The sequence below is a fragment of the Stegastes partitus genome, unplaced genomic scaffold, assembly GCF_000690725.1.
Source record: "Stegastes partitus isolate 25-593 unplaced genomic scaffold, Stegastes_partitus-1.0.2 Scaffold342, whole genome shotgun sequence".
NCBI lineage: Eukaryota > Metazoa > Chordata > Actinopteri > Pomacentridae > Stegastes > Stegastes partitus.
This window is the reverse complement of record NW_007578073.1, coordinates 67,612-89,446: the sequence shown is the minus strand read 5'-3', so window position 1 is coordinate 89,446 and position 21,835 is coordinate 67,612. Positions and strand designations below refer to the sequence as shown.

The window sequence follows — 21,835 nt, the reverse complement described above, 5'->3', positions numbered from 1 at the left end:
GGATTTGATAAGAGATGCAATTTATCTTTGTTCACCTGTATGGTTGTGCTCATCAACTTTTGAATCATGAAATTTTACTTCTAAACTCAGATTTCATATGAGAAGTACTAAAATAAGTAAATCACTAATCCAAAGAATGTAATTGATTTTGTGGTAAATCCTATGTTTTCAAAATCGAGTTGGCATAAAAACCTGACTTGTTACAGAGAGACGGATATTGGTTTTGGATTCGGCGTTGCAAAAATGTCTTGGATCGGTTGGAAAAGCCTAAACACCTTCAGAAAAAATATCTTTTAATTACTTCTGTCGTAAAAAGATTATTTTAATCAATTAGTTTAATCAAATGTTGAAATATTGTTAAATGAATAATCAAGAGCTGTTGCTTTGCCCCTGCTAAAGTTATGCAATAAATATTTAATTTTACCTTTAAAGTTTATTTGGTTCGAAATTTTATTAAGTCATTTACAGTATCCGGTGGTAGTAAAAAGTTAGGTACTTGTGTGCATAAGATCTTATAGTGGTTCTTAATGGTTATTCTAAATCACAGGAGAAATAGTAGTTTTAAACAGATCCCTGAGGTTAGTTGTGCCAAACCTCTAAATCTAACCTAGCAACTTACCAAGTGCTCGATCCAAAGAGGAAAGCTGCCACTAACAGGCGTGTCTGGTAGGTGATTTGACTACTGAGGCTACTTAGTTGAGTCAACTATTAGAGGAAGTGGGGTAGACGTCTGGATTAAGGCAGTTAGAAGCTCGGCGAGTTTCCTCGACACCAGCTTAAGCAATTCTATAGAATCCTATTAGGTCAAGGGCCTGTAGGCAGATAGAGCTTAACCCTAGTAACGGAGAGCTGGACCAGTGGTCCTGTACAGGGTTATACCGGCGTGGATCAATAACACAAATGAAAATATAATTATAAAACACAATATTCCATCTCACCCCTTGAAATGTTACACACTGGTAATTTAAAGCTGAGAACTTTATTTCAATATTGTAATCTTTAAAAAAAAAAAAAAGTTCTACATTCCAGGACTCTGTTTCATAGTCACGGCTTCATTCATTTATTTATCATATGCTTTATTAAAATAAATATTCACAGTGTCTTTATTGAAGCCCAGGCTAAATTGCCTTCCCTCAAAATCTAAAATTAAAAAGAACTGCATGTTTTGTTCAGCAATGATCTAAAACCCATCTCTGCCTGCACACATTTGACGCTCACATGTGTGTATTTCATATTATCTGGGGTCCTCTACCCTCCAATGTTTTTGCGTCAATACTGCCCGATAAGTTCTCAATTTTAAAAAAAATAAAATTCTGTTCTGTTCCGTAGTCAGTAAAAGTTATCATCAAAGAGCTGCCATGTCCTTATTTCTCCAAAATGTCAACGCTTGCAGTGACAAAGACAAAAGATTCTCATTTCCTCAGCCACCACAGTGTATTTAATCAAGCCTGGATTAAAATTCATTTGGGAAAAGGCCCAATGAGTCACACGGACTGAAGTCATTTGAATTAGTATTAAAAACCATATAAATTAGCATTTCAAGATGAGCTAAAGAAATGAATTGCTATGTGGAGGGGAAAAAAAAAAGAGCCTTGTGGCTGCTTACCTGTAAATGGGATCCTGCATCACCATCATCTTGCTCTCATCCCATGTCCACTCCTTCTTCTGTGTAAACACAACAAAACCATTTCATCACACCAAATGAAAATGTTTTGAGACATCAAGCAGAAGATGGAAGCAAGGACAAGAAACTCCTCATCTGGACAGTTGAACATTAAACGCTTGAAAAATTAAGTCCACTGCATAGATTGTGTGTGCAGATTACAGCATCACGTTTGAACCTGCAGTCGTCCCTTTGCCGTCTCTTTCTGGCGGTGAGAATAATAACACAAACACAGTCAATGCATGCTTATGACCTATGCCTTGCAGTGATCTGCTTTCTTTTTGAGACTGTAAGGGCACGTTCTTTTTTTTAGCCTGGAGCCTCAAAAACTTTTCTTGGACCCTTCTTAGAGTTTTCCATCATTAGTCTCACTTTACCAGCCCATTCTAAAGAACATAATGGTCTGGCTGCATCACACTATCAGTCTGCTCAGTGTTGCCTCAAAACAGTGATGGGTGAAATTGTGGTGGAACATTTGCATGCAAGGAGACAAGCACAGTCATTAAAATGGATAATCCACCAAAAAAATAAAAAAAAAACCCCCCCCCCAAAATGAGCAGGGCTGCCTTACTGTACCATCCGAATCCTCTGCACAACTTGAAATTTTCAGTGTGGTAGGTTGCTGCTCAGAGACTGTTGTTGTTTTACACAGACAGCGGAATAGAGAACAAAGCTGACTGAAATGATCAGTGGCTCGTTATCCTACATCTGGGGAGTCAGACGTTCCCTCATAGGTTCTACCATACTCCTGCTGTAGTTGCTATAGCCTACTACATCTGTGTCTCTAATGTTGCTCCCTTCTTCAGCCGTAAAAACTAATTATTTATCCGGATTTTAAATTCTGATATTCTGCAAGTACAGAGAGATCTACCTGGCACTGAAAAGTTTTTCAGTATCGTTTGGCTCGAATGTAATTTATATGTAAAAGCTCCTCACTCCAACTTTAAGGCATTTTTACATTTATATTTTCTCCTTTTGCATGTCTATTTGATTAAATCTACCTTTCAGTTTAATGTCACATTCAAAATGTCAACACACGAGCACACGGAAATTATTTATATTGATTTCTGTCTCTGCAAAGCTTTGTTGACTCAGTCATTCAATCATTCCTATCTCTGGGCTTTCATTGCCTTCGCCATACTCAGATGTAAATAGATTGCCGACCATCACACTTGACATTTCTGCTTTCAGGACAAGGAGCCAAATGAGACGAGGAGACAGGTGGAGGCGAAACATCCATCTATTGACTGGCCTTTAATTCCAACTCGCCAATTAATTTTACATCAAGCCTTCAATGATGGCTGTACAATTTTTTCAATACAGAAGGCATCCACACACATCATTTTTGCCATATAATCTCACTTACAGTTTGTTTTAAGAAATTAAAAGTAGAAAACAAAATTTTCTAAAATGGTAGAACCTGTAGAAAAGCTCCCTGGACCCGCTGCAAATTCTAATTTCTGTTTGTTTGTTGTTGTTTTTTTCAGTGTAATTACTGTCAATTTAATGGTTTTATATGGATTCCCAAAACTACAATATGCATGAGTCTCAGCTGCCATTATTCTGGAGATTCAGTCGGAGGCCAAATCAGAGCTGAAGTGAATTCAAAATGTGCGAGCTACAGCCTGTCTTGCATATCGTCTGGTGTAATTTTAGCTTCCCTCCACTTAGCAGCACATGCAACAGAATTCTAAGCCTGGTAATCTGATGTTTCTTAATGAAGTTAACTCTGCTCTAGTTTCTTCAGGTTGTCTTTTTGCTCTTTTCTCATCTTTGAACTCCACTCCTTTCATTTCCGCTCCTTCACTGGTTTTGATTCCTTTCGAGCCCTTTGTCGTCTCTTACAATCTCTCCATTCTCACCTCTATTTGCTGTCTAATTACCAGGAGGATCGATCATCACCTTCTGGCACATACAAGGATGAAGGAAATGAATCTAAGGAGCTTTTAAAAAGTGACTAACTCAATTCATTAGACTACAGTGGCTTGTGAACTATAGACAATATCTCATCAACAAACCCAAATTGCGAGCACAAGTCAGAGTGCAGTGTCTCTTGATGAATACACAACAGCAGAGCCAGAGCCAACAAGCCACTGAGACTCATAACATTCCTGTAAACTACGGTGGAGGTTATTACTCAAAGCAGCAGATTTCAGAAAAGAGATTTACTTGTTTTAACATATATGTTAAAGTTAAATTTTCCTGTATGTAAAATGTGATTTTTAATTGGCATTTTTCTGTAATATTAACAACATGTCATGACTTTTCTTTTTAGAATGTCAATATACCAGCTTGTTGAATCAGCAGATTCACTGAAAAGGCAAGATGCATTCATATTGCTATAATGAGAGGCGAGAACATTGCAGGCTACATTGAAACAGACTTACCATTTCATTAACAGAAAAATGTCCCGGTACCTTTTTTTATTGAAAGCCTCCTCTGTCAAATTAAAATCCCCTTTTAATTTCAATCAAAAGACATTAAATGCATGTAAGGAGGAGAAAAATGATGGCTCACTTTTTTCTTTTTCCTCAAGGTGACCTTCACGCCATCTACAGACACCACGATGTGGACTTTTTTCTTCTTGATGTTTTTCACCTTGAACTCATACTGCAGAGAGAAGACAGACAGGAATGTATTAATTGTAGCAGGGATTAAGGTCGACAGTGACATTGTTACATCCTATTTGCCAAAATGTAAGGATGGGTCAGTCTGGTGAGTCATGTTGAGAGGCAGGAAAAGATTATAAAGCAAAAGGAAAGAGTCAGAGTATAAGGAAAAGCAATCCTCATTTACACACTGACTGTTTAAAACACATTTACAAGAGTCACCCTTGTTAAATGAGGACATCGCAACATCAACCTAACTCCAAAGTCACATCTTTTTCCTTATATATATGTGTGTGTGTGTGTGTGTGTGTGTGTCTGTCTGTGTGTGTGTGTGAACAATTAACCTGTAAAAAAACAATTCAACAGGCCAGGAATAGGAATTTGTAGTTGGAGCTCCATCTGAGAGAAGTAATTCACTTGTTGATAGCTGCAGCCGCTGACCGATGCATGCCAACAGCGGTGATTAGATTACTGTCATCAGCCAAAACGTGTGTAGATAGGCCTACATTTCTGTACAGTGGTTATCCAAATGTTGTCAACATTTAGCTGCCCCAGAGATGGAAATAAAGGCCAGGTCATGCAGCATCACAACAGCATCTCTCAGACACTCCTCATCACTGCAGGGTTGGTTGGGACATAACGGCTCGCTAGCAGCTACGAGCCTGGCTGGATTAATGCACAAACCAAAGGTCTTCCCATCACAGTTCCCCACGTCCGTCCACATGACAATTTCATCAACTACTCAAGGCCACAAGAGTCTACGAGGCTCCTCTGCATGGAACTCAATTTTTTAGTCAGAGCAGCAACTATGCTAAGAGCAATAGAGCGCAGACGCAACAGTAGTTTTCATACATGGGATGTGTAGATACAACCTACTGATATGAATTGATAGCACTGTGTTGACAACATTTATTAACCAATTTATCAGAATTAACTTGAATGCATCAGTCATACATGACACTAACCACTGGTGAACTACACATTGATTCTATTCTATGTGGAAACGCCGGCAACCTAGTGATTTTCAAAAACAGGAAATCAATATGTGGCTGTCAGCAGTGATACTGTGGCAGGCTGCCATGCATGTCAGATCAATGTTTGACTCTTTTGCAAACAGTGTCAAACATCTCTGCAAATATATCAGCAAACACATGTTGGTGGACTGCTGGCAGCTGGTTGGAAAAGGTGTAGATATTCGCTAAGTCCTATTACAAAATTAACACTATTCTAAATTTAAATAGCTAATACCTGATCAAAGAATAAGTTACCAACACTTGTCATGTTGGATATACTGATCAACCACTTAACACTGTCTAGACTAGAGCATTCAATATCACTGTCTAAATATATTTCACCTCCACTTATGTGTATTTGACCACTGGACTGTTTGTGCAGTTTGTGTTATTTTGCTAAGGGCTAGAGGTGTGGTGTTTGGAATTGCTGGGATAAGCGAAGCAACAAGCCTCTTGAAGCAAACTCTCATCCACTCATAATTATTCACACCCACTTCAGTCTTTCTATTAGCTACGTACACAATCAAACCCAGAGGACTTTATGTTTTTTGAGCAGGCATCACATGCTAGCTTTTCATCCTTGACAGTTTTGATTATCAGTACAATGGCAAATTTCTGTGAGTATTCATAAAGCACTGAGGCTTAACATTCTGCTCTGGAAGCACTGAAAAATGATCATTTAAAGGGTTGCAAGACAAACTGAAAGAAAAGAAAATTCCTGAGCAAGAGACTCGACCTCGACCAAAGAAAGGAAAAGAACAAACACCCTGCTGAGGGAAAATAGCGTGATCGGCAGACCTCTGCCACTACAGTTAATGTATACAGCATCAATCAGGCCGAGGCAGCTTCCATCGCCTCCACCACCTGTAATGGTGCCATTAAAAGGATCAAACAATACTGAAGCAGGTAACTGCAGCTAATACAGTACGGAGGAACACTGTTTACCTTTCAAAGGGAAAACAGGGGCAAAAGTGGATCAGTAGAACAGCCTTTACGTTATAATTGGGATCCTGTGTTCATGCTTAAGAGCTAGGACGTATACAAACAGCCTTCACTCATAATCCTCTGTATATTGATGGTATTCTGAAAAGAGTGGGCTGTAATTAAGTTGTATGGCACCAACTGTCATAGTAGCGTGGAGAGACATTTATTTCAAGTACTGTCTATTTCAGTCTGTCAGCACCCTCCCTGAGTTGTCAATGAGATGTGTCGTGCTGGGTGATGCATTTTTGTACTTCTGAAAGTGGAACATTGTGAATGGTTCACAAGGCACAAATTACTGGTGGAGAAGCGATTCTATTGTGAACTGAAGGCAAAACACCTCCAATGCTGAGACTCTGCAGGATTTACCCTGCTCAAATTAAATTCTGGCCTAAGGTATCGATGCTCATGGGAAATCAGTTCAGTATAAAGGTATAAAGGGGGGAGAAATTGAAATTTAAGAGTGCAAGAAAACAGCAATACCAGTAAAAAACCACCACCACCACAAAAATTGTGTAGTTAGAGATGAACTGACCTGGTGATGACTGACGTACTTTACTACATACTACATCTGGCAAACAAGGTAGATATCCAGTGTCACCAGAAGCTCTTTCAACTTTCGCAAGAGTCTTTTTACTATCACATGAACGCATGTTTATCACAATCACTGTGTCACTTTGTAGTCAGTCACAACAGTCACAGCAGATGTCTTGCTTTCACACCAGCTGTCAACCCGTCAACGTTCCTGCTATTGTACATGTCAGTTTCCTTATCAGTAGATTGTTTGGTTCTCTCACTCTGGACAAACTTAATCCTCTGAACCCAAAACCCCAGATCTGAAAGGCATGTTTTCTATTTAAAAAATAAAATAAAATCGACATCTGCCAAAGGTTTGACCGTTGGACTAATCGTGAGCGGTGTCCGGTTTTGTCAAGATTTTTTTTAATTTTGTTAAATTTACATCAATATTGGCAACACTTATGTACACATTACTTTTTCAATTCTTGTTAAAAAAAAAAAAATCATTTACAAATTCTAAGTAACTTTCATTTATTCATTCTTTTAATATTGTTAGCATCTTACCTATTGTGTCTATGTCTCTCGTTTTGCCAAGGTTGTGCTGTTTCCATACAAGTGTGGGACTTTATGTCGCAGTGAAAGATATTTAATCGCCCAGTTCTCATGAAAGTAGTCATACACGTCCCTTTATGACTAGCAATAAAAAAAATCTCAAGTTCTGCACTTAAGGAAAACCCATTAAAGGAACAGTGTGTAGGATTTAATTGCATCCAGTGGTGAAGTTGTGGATTGAACCCAACTGAGAGCCCCTCCCTCACCCCTCCCCATCAAAGCGTTGGGGAGAACCACGCTGTCACTTCAATGTAAAACTGTAAAAGCTCCTCTCCAGAGCCACTTCTCAGTTCGTCTGGTCTGGGCTGCTGGAGAAAAATGGTGGTGCAACATGGTGAACTCCGTAGGAGAAGACCTGCTCCCTATGTAGATATAAAAGAGCTCATTCTAAGCTAACGATTCACAGTTACAACTGATTATACACGAATGAAAACATAATTATGAATATTATATTTAATGTCTGCTAATAGATTCCTGAATCCTAACCATGCTGCTTTAAATTACAGTCTGTAGGTGTTGGATAGATCCTTATAGAATTACCAAAACTTCAATCACTCAAATTTTAGAATTCAACAGTAACTCTTGGCTGCACTCGTGATTCATTGCAGTTTGCAGGGTACAATAAAAACCAATATATTTAACATGTCTCGTATCTGTGTGCTGACGAGGGGACTTTCTGTGTATGAGTGGTCAGCGTATAAGGGAAGAGATGAGAGAACGCAGGACTCAGGACCTTGTCAGCATCACTCTGAAAACACAATCGGGAGGGAAGCGTGTTTACTCTAACACAACAATTCTGCCAATTTGGCTGTTTTGTTGACTCATGGATAAAAAGCGTGAGACTAATTTACCAAGAGTTATGCGAGGGATCCACAATTTTCCAAGTCTCTGCAGCTCCCTGCTTGTTTTGTGGAATTATGTGTAAAGTGCTCAAAGTGCGTGTCTATTAGTCAGTCAACAGAAGATGAAGCTACAACAAATCTTAGATGCGTCAAGTAATTTAACAAACCAAAAACCAAATGTAGTTTCATGTACCAGCTTCTTGGTATGATGATGACTAATTATGTTTTGTGAGGCAATTTTCTGCAGATAAGTGTACGATGTTCATCAGAATGAGGACATATTAAGCAGGGAAAAGACAATCAAGCAGAAATGACTGATTTTTTTCAGCTTGTTAGACTTTCGTACGTAATTATACTCTGTATATTGAGTGCAGGACAAAATTGTTCTCTTCAGACTAGTGTGCTGTAACACTGATGGTTTACTTTTGCCAACAGATTTGATTGAATCTCATACAATGTGTGATTATCTGTGGACACTTGTTGGCGTGTGATCAAAAAGGTTTAGTGAAACAATCAACAAACCAAAAGTTTGTAATTAGGATTAAGTATAGACTACGTATGTGAATCAACAGTACAAGTTGTTATCAGTTTACTTTCAGAACTATCTATCAGTTATAGTTGCTTATTCATGATGTGCACAAATTGAGGCAATACATCCTGGACACAGTGGACACCAAAGGTTCTTTTTTTTAATAGTGGCACTGGTGCAGCCAGTCTGTGTGTGTGTGTGTGTGGTATTTTATTTATGCATTACATCGCAGATCAGCAATGTAACAGTGATGCACTGTGAGTTGCCCCAGCTGCTCTTCTCTGCTGTAAGGGCCTCGTGGTTGCTCTGTTAACATGCACAGTTCACTCCTGCACTGCCCTGCAACTAGCCACTGTTTCTATATTTTGTGGCCAGCCAATTAGATTGAGTCTTTGCATCTTGATGTTCTACTTTAACTTCATGACATTCTGTGTAAAAGCTGGGAACTGATACTAGTGGCATTTGATTATACCGCTTTAGCTGAGTCATAGTTTTTACCATTTGTCTTATTAAAGACCATAGTGAATTACAAAATGTTTCTTTTTTTTAATGTTTTAATCAAGCAGCAAACTCTGGTGCTAAAAAATAAAGCAAAAGCAATTTACTGAAAGTCCACTTCAGGCCAGCTTCAAACGTCAGTCATTCCCCATAGATTTTCATGTTCCAAACATCCATCCATCCATTATCTATACACCACTTAATCCTCACCAGGGTCGCGGGGGGGGGCTGGAGCCTAACCCAGCCGACTGAGGACAAAGGCAGGGCACATCCTGGACAGGTCGCCAGTCTATCACAGACAGACAACCAAGCACACCCACATTCACACCTATGGACAATTTAGAATCACCAATCAACCCCAACATGTTCCTGGACTTGTGGGAGGAAGCCGGAGAACCCGGAGAGAACTCACGCTGCACAGGGAGAACATGCAAACTCCACACAGAAAGAACCGGCAAACCTTCTTGCTGCGAGGCAACAGTGCTAACCAACTGCGCCACCTTGCAGCCCATGTTAGAAACAGTTAAAGCTAATTTCCCCAGTCGTGACAACTGTACATGAAGTCGATTTTTATATAGCTCACCTGTTTAAATTATGTTAGGGCTTAAAATGATGCATAATTCACACTGTGATGCCTTTGAGCGACAGGTGGATGCTGTCATTCATGGTCCAGAGATGTTTGCATGGCCAGCCTCAGCTCCACTGAAGCGCCACCTCTTTGTTAATGTTTGGATTTGCCAGGAGTTTGGAGGAGTTAGGCACTGCATCGATGGGAAGTTTGTCTTCCTTTATATACAGTCCACAGTTTTAATGCCCTTTATGCACTTTATTGGTGTTATTCCATTCTGGTAATGGTGTTTACTTTTATTTGCTGACTTGCAGTGTTCTGGCTGTTTACTGCTATCACACAGTATTATCCACTCTCATTTGATATGCCTGTTGTAAACACTGCTGATGCTGATACCAGCTCTGAGTGAAATCATGTGGGGTGTCAGGTCATTTTTGGTTTGGGGAGGGGTCAGCAGATGGTTTTCCTGAGGAGAGGTACTAGTCCCCAGTAATTCTGAATGCATTGTTGACAAGTCAGTACAAAACCCACCACTCATTGCTGCTTCTGCCTCCACACCTATTGTTCATGCACATTTTTAGCCCTTTTCTACTATCCTCCTGTGAATAGTAGAAAGAGGAGCTGCAGCGGGCAGTTTATTACATGGTGGTTTTTCATCATCATTTGTTATTGTCAGAGTAAACAAAGATCATCTTCCAGAGATCACAGTGTGTATTCCTAAGCCCAGTGGTTACACTTATTAATGCAGTGCCTCAAGGTATAGTGAAAAAATGTGCACTTTATACATGATAAGTTAGGTGCAAAAATGCAACCAGTGTAAAAAGTTAGCTCGGAGATCTGCACAAAGGCAAACAACAAGTCACACTAACATTCACTTTCTGGAGAACCCTTAAACAACTTATGACTGGTCAGGAACAACTCACACCTCAACTTCTCTCTTTCGAAATCCATATTTGAACTTTGTGTATTAACACTACGATATCACAAGTAATTTTTTTTTATAGATGGTTCAGGTGGTGAAGCTTTTACAAAAGGCTCTTGAAAGAAGCTTGGTGAATAAATGACACGCATGATGCGTGACTTAAATGCCCATTGAAGCTTCAGCTCAGCTGGAGAAATGAGAAGCAGCAGCAGACAAAGGCCTCCGATCTGTATTCAGTGATAAGAAATCTGTAGAGTTCTCCAAATTAACACATGAAACAAACACAAAGGCCATATTTCCATCATATTTTCTACACTGCTTTCCCCAGTTTGAAGATCTTTTAATTCCATCGTCTTGTTGCATCTTCCTCTGCAGTGGTTTAATGGTGCTCGACAAAATTAGTGCCACCAGCTGTTTTGTCAGCACCTAATATTTACATAACAGTAGTGGGTGGAAATACACATTAATTAGAATATTCTTTTGATATGTTTTTTGAAATTCAACTAAAATTCTCCATCCAAATTAGATTTGAATACTTTGTTAAGAAAAATAAACTAATCCTTTGTTTGTTTACAGTAACAACTCCACTTTGCACAATCTCCACAAAAGGAGATGTGGCTTATTTTTGCTACAAAAATATGAATGTGTTGGAAAAAGACAGTGCATTATTTAAACCACTGTACTAAACAAGGAAAAACACTCATAAACATTTCAGTTGTTAGAATATATTTTTATATCCTAATATCTGGAAAACTAGGACGCTTTTACCATGTATTATTACAAGTCTCCAAGTTCATAAATGTTTATGTGTCAGAGTTTTATTGCTGGCTTTATGGGCGTGTTGTCATCTGCTGTAATGTAGACTGTGCTGCACATGCAAGATTTAAACGTTAGAATGTCTGATAGATTGCATGATTGACCTCTGCAGAGATGATTAGACCAGCAATTTAACATATTCCATGCAGAGTTTGACTAAGTGTATGCAGCACACTATAACAGAAAGCACTTATCGCTAATAAGCCCGTCTATTTCTGCCTAATACGAGCCAATCATTGACTCCTCATCAGCCACACTCTGCCTCGTCACTTTAGCTTCCTTACCAATATACTCCATGATTTATAATATCAGTGCTTCATCTATCTGTATGATATGAGAAAACAAGTAATTAAAACATGTATACCACAGAAACTGCTGCACTTAGGAAACGTGCCAGCATTTCTTTCCCAGCACTGACAATTGATTCAGTTTTACCTTTTCCTACAATGCAGCACCTCTGTACCAGAGTAGGTGGTGTGGATGTTTTAATGAGCACAGATATCTGCTCATATTACTGTTAAGGTCATTTAGGCTAATCCCAAATGTCCCTGCTAGACGGATTTCCTAAATTCAAACATATAAAATCCTATTATAATCATCATTTTGACTGCAGCCTCTGCAATTTTTGGCACAAGAGTCGGAATAAAAGGCTGCTGAGATGCTGATTCACATATAACTAAAAAGCTTCTGCACTCGTCTGTTTTATGATAAAAAATGTTTCATTAAAAACTGAAAACATAATGCCCCTTATGATACAACAGTCATTTTCTTACACCAAACAAAACACTCAACTGAGTTAAACTTCGCATTTATGAATGAAATTGGAGAAACATAAACCTTTCATTTTACTGCTGCACCAAGAAAACCTGCATTTTAGCCCTTTGTGTTTCTGTCATGCTGTCAGCTGCTGTTCAGGATCAACTGGGTTATTTTCAGACCAGTATTTTGTGAGCTTCCAGTACTTTTATTCAGGATCTCATGAAGTGGTTATACTTCTTTGATGTGATGTACTTCCCCTTTGAAATGTTCCCATTTCATGGGGGTTGCCCATGTATCCCACTGGGCTGAACTCCCAGCATCAGAAGCAGCAGCAGCAGCTCTAGTATCTGGCCTTAAATGGCTTAATGTTTTGATTTTTTTTTTTCTCATTTAAACATCCCATCATGCATTTTTGATTTAATTTGTCATCATGTTTTTCATTTTACACAATTAGGGAAAACAATTAATAAATCAAGCTCATTAGTGATTTAAATAGTTTTTTTTTTGTTGTGTTGTTTTGTTCTTTTTACCTCAAGGTCACTTTCAATTTTCTAATTTTTTTTTATTTATTTATTTTTTTGCCTTTTCTGAACCTTCTAATGAAAGTCTCCTGATATTATCTTATTATTGTACAGGTCACGTTTGTGCAAGCACGTGTTTAATCAAACACGCAGGGGATGTTTACCTAAATATCAGCCAATGCCAAGCATTTCAAGATAAGGGTGAGATTTATATATAGCTGATATTGTGGAGTTGTCGTCGTGTATTTTCCATCTGATAAATAGACTACTTTAACAATAATAATAATAATAAACAAGACACAACATTTCTGAACTCAGATAAACATTTAACAATATTATTGCTCCGTTGTCTCTGTTTGCTTAAGTAGATCTATTCTGTGCTCGGTGTGCACACTCATTTAAAACTAATGCAGTCTAATATACCAGCTCTGAAATAAATTGTAGCTTCATGAAGGTTGTAATACTTCTGTTTAAACCAATTTGGGGAGCAGTTGATTTAGCTGTATTTAGGAGGCTGCAGTTTGTGGTGGTGTTCAATTGAATTACCTTGCACTGAAATGTGTTTGTTTTGACCATTTTAATCAGTGGGGTTAGGCTACATCCCATGAGCACCTCTGTGTTTAATTCATGACACTTTAACGCAAACTACATTACAACTGCATCTTCCAAAAACGATCATATAGTTGGACCTCTACCTCTCTTTAAGTGTCAGCAAAAACTTAACATTATAATAATGATAAAGGGTGATTTGTTGCAGTCTGTTCTACAGGACGTATTTCGTTCTGACTTGGCCTGATTCACTGGATGTAGATTTCAGGTATAACTCTGCCATTTCTTCTGCACATTTCACTTGGCTTTCTCCTCCCGTTCCACTACCTGCGTCCTACCACTTTGAGAATCTTCTTTGATACGGGAAACAACATCAACCTCCAAGCAGCAACCTACACACTGGCACTTAAGGTTTGCCACATCATGATCACTGAGCTTTTTCCAGGACAACTAAGCACTTCATAGACTGAGGAAGACCATAAATTGCACTTAAAAGCTTTAGAAAAAGCTGGTAAGTAACCAGGAGGTAAGGTTCAATTTTCTGGATTAACTGAAAAAAAACATATAACATTTGACAAAATAGCAAATTTCCATATGCTTCAAAACATAAAGAGTAAACGGCAGGACATCCCACGCAAACCTGTTCTTGTGCAAACAGGGATTTATTGTTGTATGTGGCTGCTGTAGGTTACAGTAAACAGGATTTGCCGATGTGCAGCTGTTTCAGGACGGACCACTTCTGTATGCCAAGCATTGGCAGGATATTAGCATACATGTAAACAACCTGAAATTAAATGAATACTTAAATCCAAGAACAGGCTCATCCATCATGCAAATAAGTTGGTCCAACATTTGCAACCACTATTTCCCGATAAACGGGTCATTATTTCCGAAAGGTCCCTTCCTCTGGTTTCCAGTATAATCCATCATTTTGGCAACAAAGACAGCCATACACTCACACAATAGCGTCCTCGGGCAGGGGTGCCATTTTCACTCAAAGAAATATCAGGCAGAGGCGCACTATAAAAAGACTGTATTTCTGTTGATTACCACAATTCATTGAGGGAGCATGGACATACAGGGAGTGAAATTAAAGATTCATGTAAGTATGCAGATGCAAACTAACAGACACACATGTAGTACACCACTGAGGTCAGCTAACAGCACTCAAAGAGAATGTTTATTGATCTCAGTCGTGCAGAGAGAGGTCCACCGTTAAACAAGCTATTTATTTAGCTCATTTACAAGAGCCTTCCTGTTGTTGTTGTCCAAGCAACTTCTCGTCCATCATCTGTTCTAGCAGCATAGTTTCTGAAGGCATGGTGAGCAGCCCTGGTTAGTCTGATATGACTCCTGCATCTGCACGTGAACACACACACACACACACACACACACACACACACACGGCCAATTTGTTCTAAGCCAGTGCCTTTTGAGAAGTGCAGTTTCTCCCTGGCCAATCATGAGTACAGAATCATCTCAATGACATGCCCACTCCAGAGAGACGACAAAGGATAAAGAGAGCTGTAAAGAATAATAGCGAGAGAAGAAAGGAGACAAAAGGAGTCAAAGGGAAAGAAGAGCGAGCTGGGGGAGGGGAGATGCAATGATAGAACAAGAATATATAGTTTAAAGGACAAGTAAGTGAGATTTTTTTTTTCAATTGCCATTTCTAATTTAACCGAATAAAAATATGGTAACTATTAAGGCAGAGGACAACCGATATGCATGTCAGAAATGTATTGTACATTAGCTGCACTACCTGGTTGCACCACCGAGTGAAGCCTCTTACTGTTCCATGACTTTGTTTGCTGTGTTACACTACAGTGACACGAGGAGGCGGTTGCTCAGGCTAGGGCAGTATCATGTAGCATTATGGGGGATAAGCTTGCTATGGGCTACTGTGACAAAGACTTCTACCGTGGATAATGGGTTCCAGCCAGTGCCCACACATTAAAGATAAACCACTGTTCACTTATGTTTGATTAATATATAATCATTTGTAACTATGAATCGTTGTGTTTTTGTTTAGAATGAGTTCTTTATTTTGAAGATGGTCCTCTTAAACTGAGCCTGCCATGTTGCACCACCATATTGTTCCAGTAGTTCAGAAAGGACAAACCAAACACTGACTATATAAAAAATGGTATTTACTTTTTGTTTCAAAAGTGGCAGTCCCCCTAAGTTCTGATACATGCTAGGGAGGAAGGGGTGAGGGCACCGAATTCAGTTGGTTCCAGTCTACAACCTCTAAGCTAGATGCATTTAAACCCTACGCACTGGTCCTTTAATTAGCAGCCCAGATCATTAAGCTCAACTTACACAAACTAAAAGTGAAGGTTTCCTAAATGTGCAGTTTGTCATGTGATCATTAAATGCTTGATGAAGTGAAAAGCATGAGGTTTTAACCATCAGCTGAATTTACTGCTCATACTTACAGCTATGTTTTACAGCAGGTGCATTGAAAGACTGTTTTATTTCTCTTCTCTCAACAATTTAAATTGCACACTAAATCAAATGTACAGCCAGTACAGTGTATATTTTAAGGTCCATGGCCCCCCTGATAGAGTCAGCTGTGAAATTTCTGAATATTAAATATACATCAGTAGGAGGGAAGAAATAGTGATTTTCCACCAAAAAAATACTGTGTGTCTTATTCCATCCTGCTAACTGATTCATTTACTGGTTCAGACACTGATAGTCCTGCAGCTAAAAAATACTTTCCTAATAATATTCCAAATTTTTGGAAATATGAACACCATTTCAAGATATAACAGTAAATACTGGCATTTACCATCAACCCCACGGGGAGCTGGAGTTCAGCTCTCTGGAATAAAGCCATCAACTGTTCATTTTTTATCTATTTTTTCTCACATTTTTCCATGAACCTACAACAGCACTAAACAGTAGAAGAAGGTCTGGTCTGACCTTTACCTATGACATTCTGGTCTTTTTCAAGTGAGGCTATGTAGGCTGCTTTTAACTACAGCTAATGTAGCACACTAATCCTTGATGGGCAAAAATTCAGTGAATTTCTCTGCTAAGAGGAGCAGAGAGGGAAGAAGTTGGTGGATGCTTAGGTGTGGAAAGTCTACACTTTCTGATACGTGCATCGCTCTTTACCATCAAAGTGGCAGATCAGAAAAGCTGGTTGTAAAAACATTGACAAAACAAATGCTTTTAGTGTTAAGATATGCTGATTTGTTGAGTGGAAGCGTAAACTGAATACATAACATGGGCAGAAAAGTGCCACTCAGACAGGAGATTGGAGACGGGAGTCATTGGGCACTTGCACAGGCAGCAGACCCACGTGAAAAAAGGGCTACAATGGTGCATGTATCCATCCCAAATCACTCAGCACAGACATCTCATGTAGTTTTCACAATTCCAATAAAGTTTACTTCAATACGATACCTGTGTTCTAATAGCAAAGCAAAAGAAAAGGGCAGCACATTACTTAGTGCAATTCTAAAGATAAAGCTGCACGGCTGGCTTTAATAATTAAACGGAATTATTATTAATATGTTGCACTTGCCTTGATGACACTTGTCATTTGGTTCATTCTTGGGAGTATACAGCACAGGTCAGAGTCTCACGATGGCACATCAGTGACATTTCTGTTATATATATCTTGTTGGCAGTACGCCAGCATTTCAGTGCCTTCACTGTTATGATCAATGTGGCACTTTTGAGCATTTACAGTTTTCTAAATACAAGATAAAAACATTAGTTTATGCATTTCTTCAGTTTTCCCTGCTGTACAAAAAAATGTACTGAGCTGTGACTTGAAAAACGAAGTACATACTAAACCATGAATTCCGGCACAACCCTAACTGAGAAGCACGAAACAATCAGCATCTTAAATCACCCAGAAAGAAGAAGCACACATCTCTAACTCTTTCCCCGGGGGACAGCCAGAGGGACTGCCAGATGAAGGAGGAGAAAACCAACAATCAGAGCTGATAAAGGACGAGCCGGGTCTCCACAGCTACAATATAAAAGGCTCCCTCTCTCTATTCTTCACCACAGGAAGAAACTAGAGCACTCCTGCAGTGAGAAGCACTGTCTTCTTTAGCTCAGTTTTACCTCCTACTTCACTACAGCCTTTACAAAAAAAAAAAAAAAGAAACATTCCGGTTTTCTTCTCACCAGCCATCTCCTTCTTATTTCACTCTGCATGTTTTCCAACAAGTAGTCTGTGCTGTGCTTAGCAGAAAAGATCAAAGTTCAAGAAAAGCAAAAATGGAAGCTGTTTAAAAAAAAAAAAAAAGTAAAGCAGGTCCTGTCAGGTACGACACAGGTAGAGAAAGTAATGTCACTAAATAGGATGTATTCTAACTTATGACACCAACTCATACTTTTTTTCTTTGCATCCTCCTGCATCCCTGTGGCCACCTGTCTGTAGAAAGACGTTTTATTTGCCCTGCGCTGGAATTCACAGGTTGCATGACGTACACCTTGCTGTGATTCAGTACCTACATAGACTTTGTGGTGGAAGCACTCATTGATTTTGATCATGACATTGCTGGACTATAATGGGTGTGATTACAGTTTTGCCTGAACATCTCAAACTATAATAGAGTGTTGTCTGCTAGTTTTGAGTGGGTGTTCATGTTTTGTTATTTGTTTCCAGAAGTACTGAGCAAAGGGCAGTATGAGCCCGTGAGTCTGAGCTTAGAGGGAGGAAAACTCTGAGCAAGACAGATTTGCAAATCTCAGACATAAGAGGAGTGAAGCAGAAGTCACACACTAAAAGATGCACAATTGAGAGGATTATGTGTGGTGGCAATGAAAAAATATCAGTTTTTCCAGCTCTTGAAGTTGCATACTTTCATTTCAGCTCCCATCATAAAAGGTCAGTCACTTGAATATGTTATTTGGAACACATTCACATGAACAAATGTTTTTCACAATTACATTAATTAGCCACAACATTAAAATCAATGACAGATGAGATGAATGACACTGATTATCTCGTTACAATGCAATGTTGTGCTAAGACACGTTGGGTCCTGGCATTCATGTGGATGGTATTTTTCACGTACCCACCGAAACACCCTCCTAAAGCGCCCTGCACTCGAGGAACACGACCCAAGGCGATCCGGCCTCCAAACTCCTGATGACTGCTCTATTCTTGTGTATGCAGAGCAGATCTCTGCAGCGCATATGAACCACTCACTCTGTACTATGATGCCTGGTGAAGCCAGTCATCATCTAGATGCGTAGTGATGCAGCAGTGCTCCCCAAATGATCAGCAAACGTGTTCAATTCAGCCACGGGAAAAGATATGCGGGAGTCTGCAAAGTTTCACTTAAAAACACAGAAGGAAAAATCGAATTCAATTACAGGGCAGTCCTACTATCGAAGCAACATCCAGTGTTGTGTGTCCATTCATCTATGAAAACCTGCTGTTGTATCTTCTGATTAGATCCCAGTACCCACGTCAACTCCCCAGAGATACTGTCTTTGTCGGTTTCTTACACCACCACATACTTATTTCTTTCTTGCCAACCACGGAACTTTCATCTATGTCCCACACCTAATCTTAACGCCCCCTGAATTCTGTTGTTCCCTCTAACCATCCATCTTAATCGGATCCTTTACTGCTGCTCATTCTAGTGGATCTGTGTATGTTCATTTCTTCCCGCTTTACCTCTCTGTCATTTTTTACTCCCATTCCCATAGCCATATTGACAGAGCATCTGGCTCCTTATGCGCCACTCTCTCTCGCTTGATCATATATTTTCTCTCTTCTCCCTGTCGCTCCTCACACACTCTCCCCCTCTGTTATCTTTTCTTTGCACATCACCCCCTGCCTCCCTACTTCCCCTTTTCACCACAAACCGGTGGCTGACTCAATCTGAAGAAATGTTGTTTATGAAAAGGCATTTCATTTTCCAAAACCAGTTGTGTTTAAGACGCTACAGGGTCCATCGTGTTTCATCAATGTCAGCGACGTGGCAGTGTCTTTGAGTCACAGCCAGAATTTGCTGTTGGATATAAGCTGGTATACACAAACACACACCCACACAGAAGTACAAATTAGCCTGAACATTTAACAACAAGAAAAGCAATATGTTACAAAACTTCTCAGGAAAACCAATTTAAAATCACATTACAGCAATGAAAACGTTATTTTTTTTGAGCACGTCACCCCACAGAAGAAGCCATAAGAAGGCAGAATAGGTGTAACTGCTCGGAAACTTTTGACTGCATTGTTTAAAGGTTCACAATGAACTTCCAGAGGCAAAGAATTCCACATCTGCACATTACAACAATTGTTTGCTCATTATTTATGGTACATACTTTGCGACAAATACTCGTGACATCTGCAAATCTGCCCCTTTAGTTTCTGACATATTTGCAAGACCCAATGAGACCAAATTACTCACTAAAATTAAATGTGATAGCTATGAAACCTGTTTATTCGGTAGCAACCCAATGGGATGGTCACTCAGACTACTGGCAGTTTCATTTTGGCAGCACAAAACAACCATGGAAATGCTAATGTCTGAATCAAAATTTTTAAATGAGTAGTTTTGTTATTGTTATTGTGTTGTGTTTAAATTTGATTGTAATGGATGTGTGAGGTGGTTTCCTTGACAACGTTGTCAGGGTTTAGCTTCAGTAGTGACCGGCCACCATGACAGAGAATCCTGTAGCATTTATTGGCTTCCAACCAGTGTCTTTGTGTAGAAAACATGTTCAAGTCTACCGACACCATTCCAGCAGCCATGTAGCTACTGGAATGCAAACTTTGTCTAAGGTTAAAAATGGCTTAATCAGCACAGAGGAAAAAAAAAAAAAACACTGTATTTTTTTTTTCTTTTAAATGATTAATTAATATCGATAACAGGTAATTAATGTTGTTAACGGAGTCGTCGTATACAATTTGCATCTCGAGTGTACAGGTCTGTAGAGAAATGTTTTTCCTGGTTTGTTGGGAAGGAACTTGATTGGCCTTCAGAGGGTGGACCCCATCCTCCACCCCTTGGATGAAGTGAAAGCCCAAAAGAGAAGTAAGTCTTAACATGCTACAATTAACTGATATTCAGTATTATCAATATTGCAATATGGCCAAGCGCAATTACCAAAAATGCAGGAGCTAGAATAAAGGTGAAACGTGTCACAGGGTACCATCATAAATTAAGCACTATGGTGCTACAGAGATGTCCAACATGCTCGTTTGGTACAGACTGCAGCAAAAATCATATCTTTATTTTTTAAAATTTTTTAATTAAAAAAAATACAATTAAAAAAAAGACTACGCCTACAAAAATTGTGACACATATTGCAATAACTGTTAAAATAACTGCCATATATACTTTTGCATATCATTTAAACCTTTTTTTTTTTTTTTAATGCTACTGAAAGATAATGAAACTAGAAGAGTAACAGCAGTTTTTTTTTTTTTATTAAAAAAAATAAAATAAAAAAAAAGACTACTCCTACAAAAATTGTGACACATATTGCAATAACTGTTAAAATAACTGCCATATATACTTTTGCATATCATTTAAACCTTTTTTTTTTTTTTAATGCTACTGAAAGATAATGAAACTAGAAGAGTAACAGCAGCATAATAATTACTCTTCTGGTTTTGGAACAAAACTGCCCATTACTTGCGTTTTTGTCAGTTTAATATACTTTGGCCAGCGGTTACACTTTTCTGCTATGCATAGCATCAATCAAAAGAACAATCAAAAAGAACAAATGGCTTTGTTTATGTCTGTGAGGATGTGATGCAAAGAGCTCATTAAACGTGAATGTGACTACAGAAACTGTTGCTGTAGGCTCCTCTGCACCAGCTCAGTCAGTTACAACTCCCACAGTGAGAAGTTATAGCAGTATTCACTGTCAACTGTTGCAGTCTGCAATAACACCTGTTCAAATCCACAAGCACTTTGCCAAGTTGAGAAGTCCACATTCGTCACAAATACATAAATGCAACATTTTTGACTACATCCATTTAAAGGCATTTCAACTCGTAAATTGCCTCCAGTGCAAAAAAGGGGGAAAAAAATCAACTTCTAAATGGAAGTCTTCAGAGAAATGACACTTTCTGCTGCTGTTGGCACCGTTTTCTGTTGTGTCCTACACAAAACAAGGTGAATCTATTTTTCTGTCAACTGTCACAACATTAATGCACAGTTGAAGACTTTCTCTTCCGGCACTTTGTCACTGCCTATCTTGGATTCTATATAGTTTCCAATTTTTCTGCTTCCTGCATGACCAGTGTCTTTCTTTCTTTTCTCACTGAGGTCATACATCTGTACCCGTGGTGAATGGATTCATCCACAGAGATGGATGAACTTCACATGCTACAGATGTTTATCATGACATCTAAAGAGCAAAAGATGTCTCTCTCGCTCTCACTTGAGACAGTGATTCCTGTAAAAAACAATCAATACTCATCTGACTTACTGTCTACCGC

At 38.9% G+C, this 21,835-nt stretch overlaps 1 protein-coding gene across 1 annotated transcript in view; it reads right to left on the bottom strand.

The window, feature by feature from the left end:
• The window catches only part of LOC103358909 (carboxyl-terminal PDZ ligand of neuronal nitric oxide synthase protein-like), a 212,305-nt gene that overhangs the window by 134,026 nt on the left and 56,444 nt on the right, over positions 1-21,835 (bottom strand). The window contains exons 3-4 of the mRNA XM_008284060.1: positions 4,181-4,273; positions 1,607-1,665 (exon numbers count right to left, since the gene is read on the bottom strand). Of these exons, the coding sequence (XP_008282282.1) occupies positions 1,607-1,665; positions 4,181-4,273 (152 nt within the window). The remainder of the gene's footprint in view (positions 1-1,606; positions 1,666-4,180; positions 4,274-21,835) is intronic.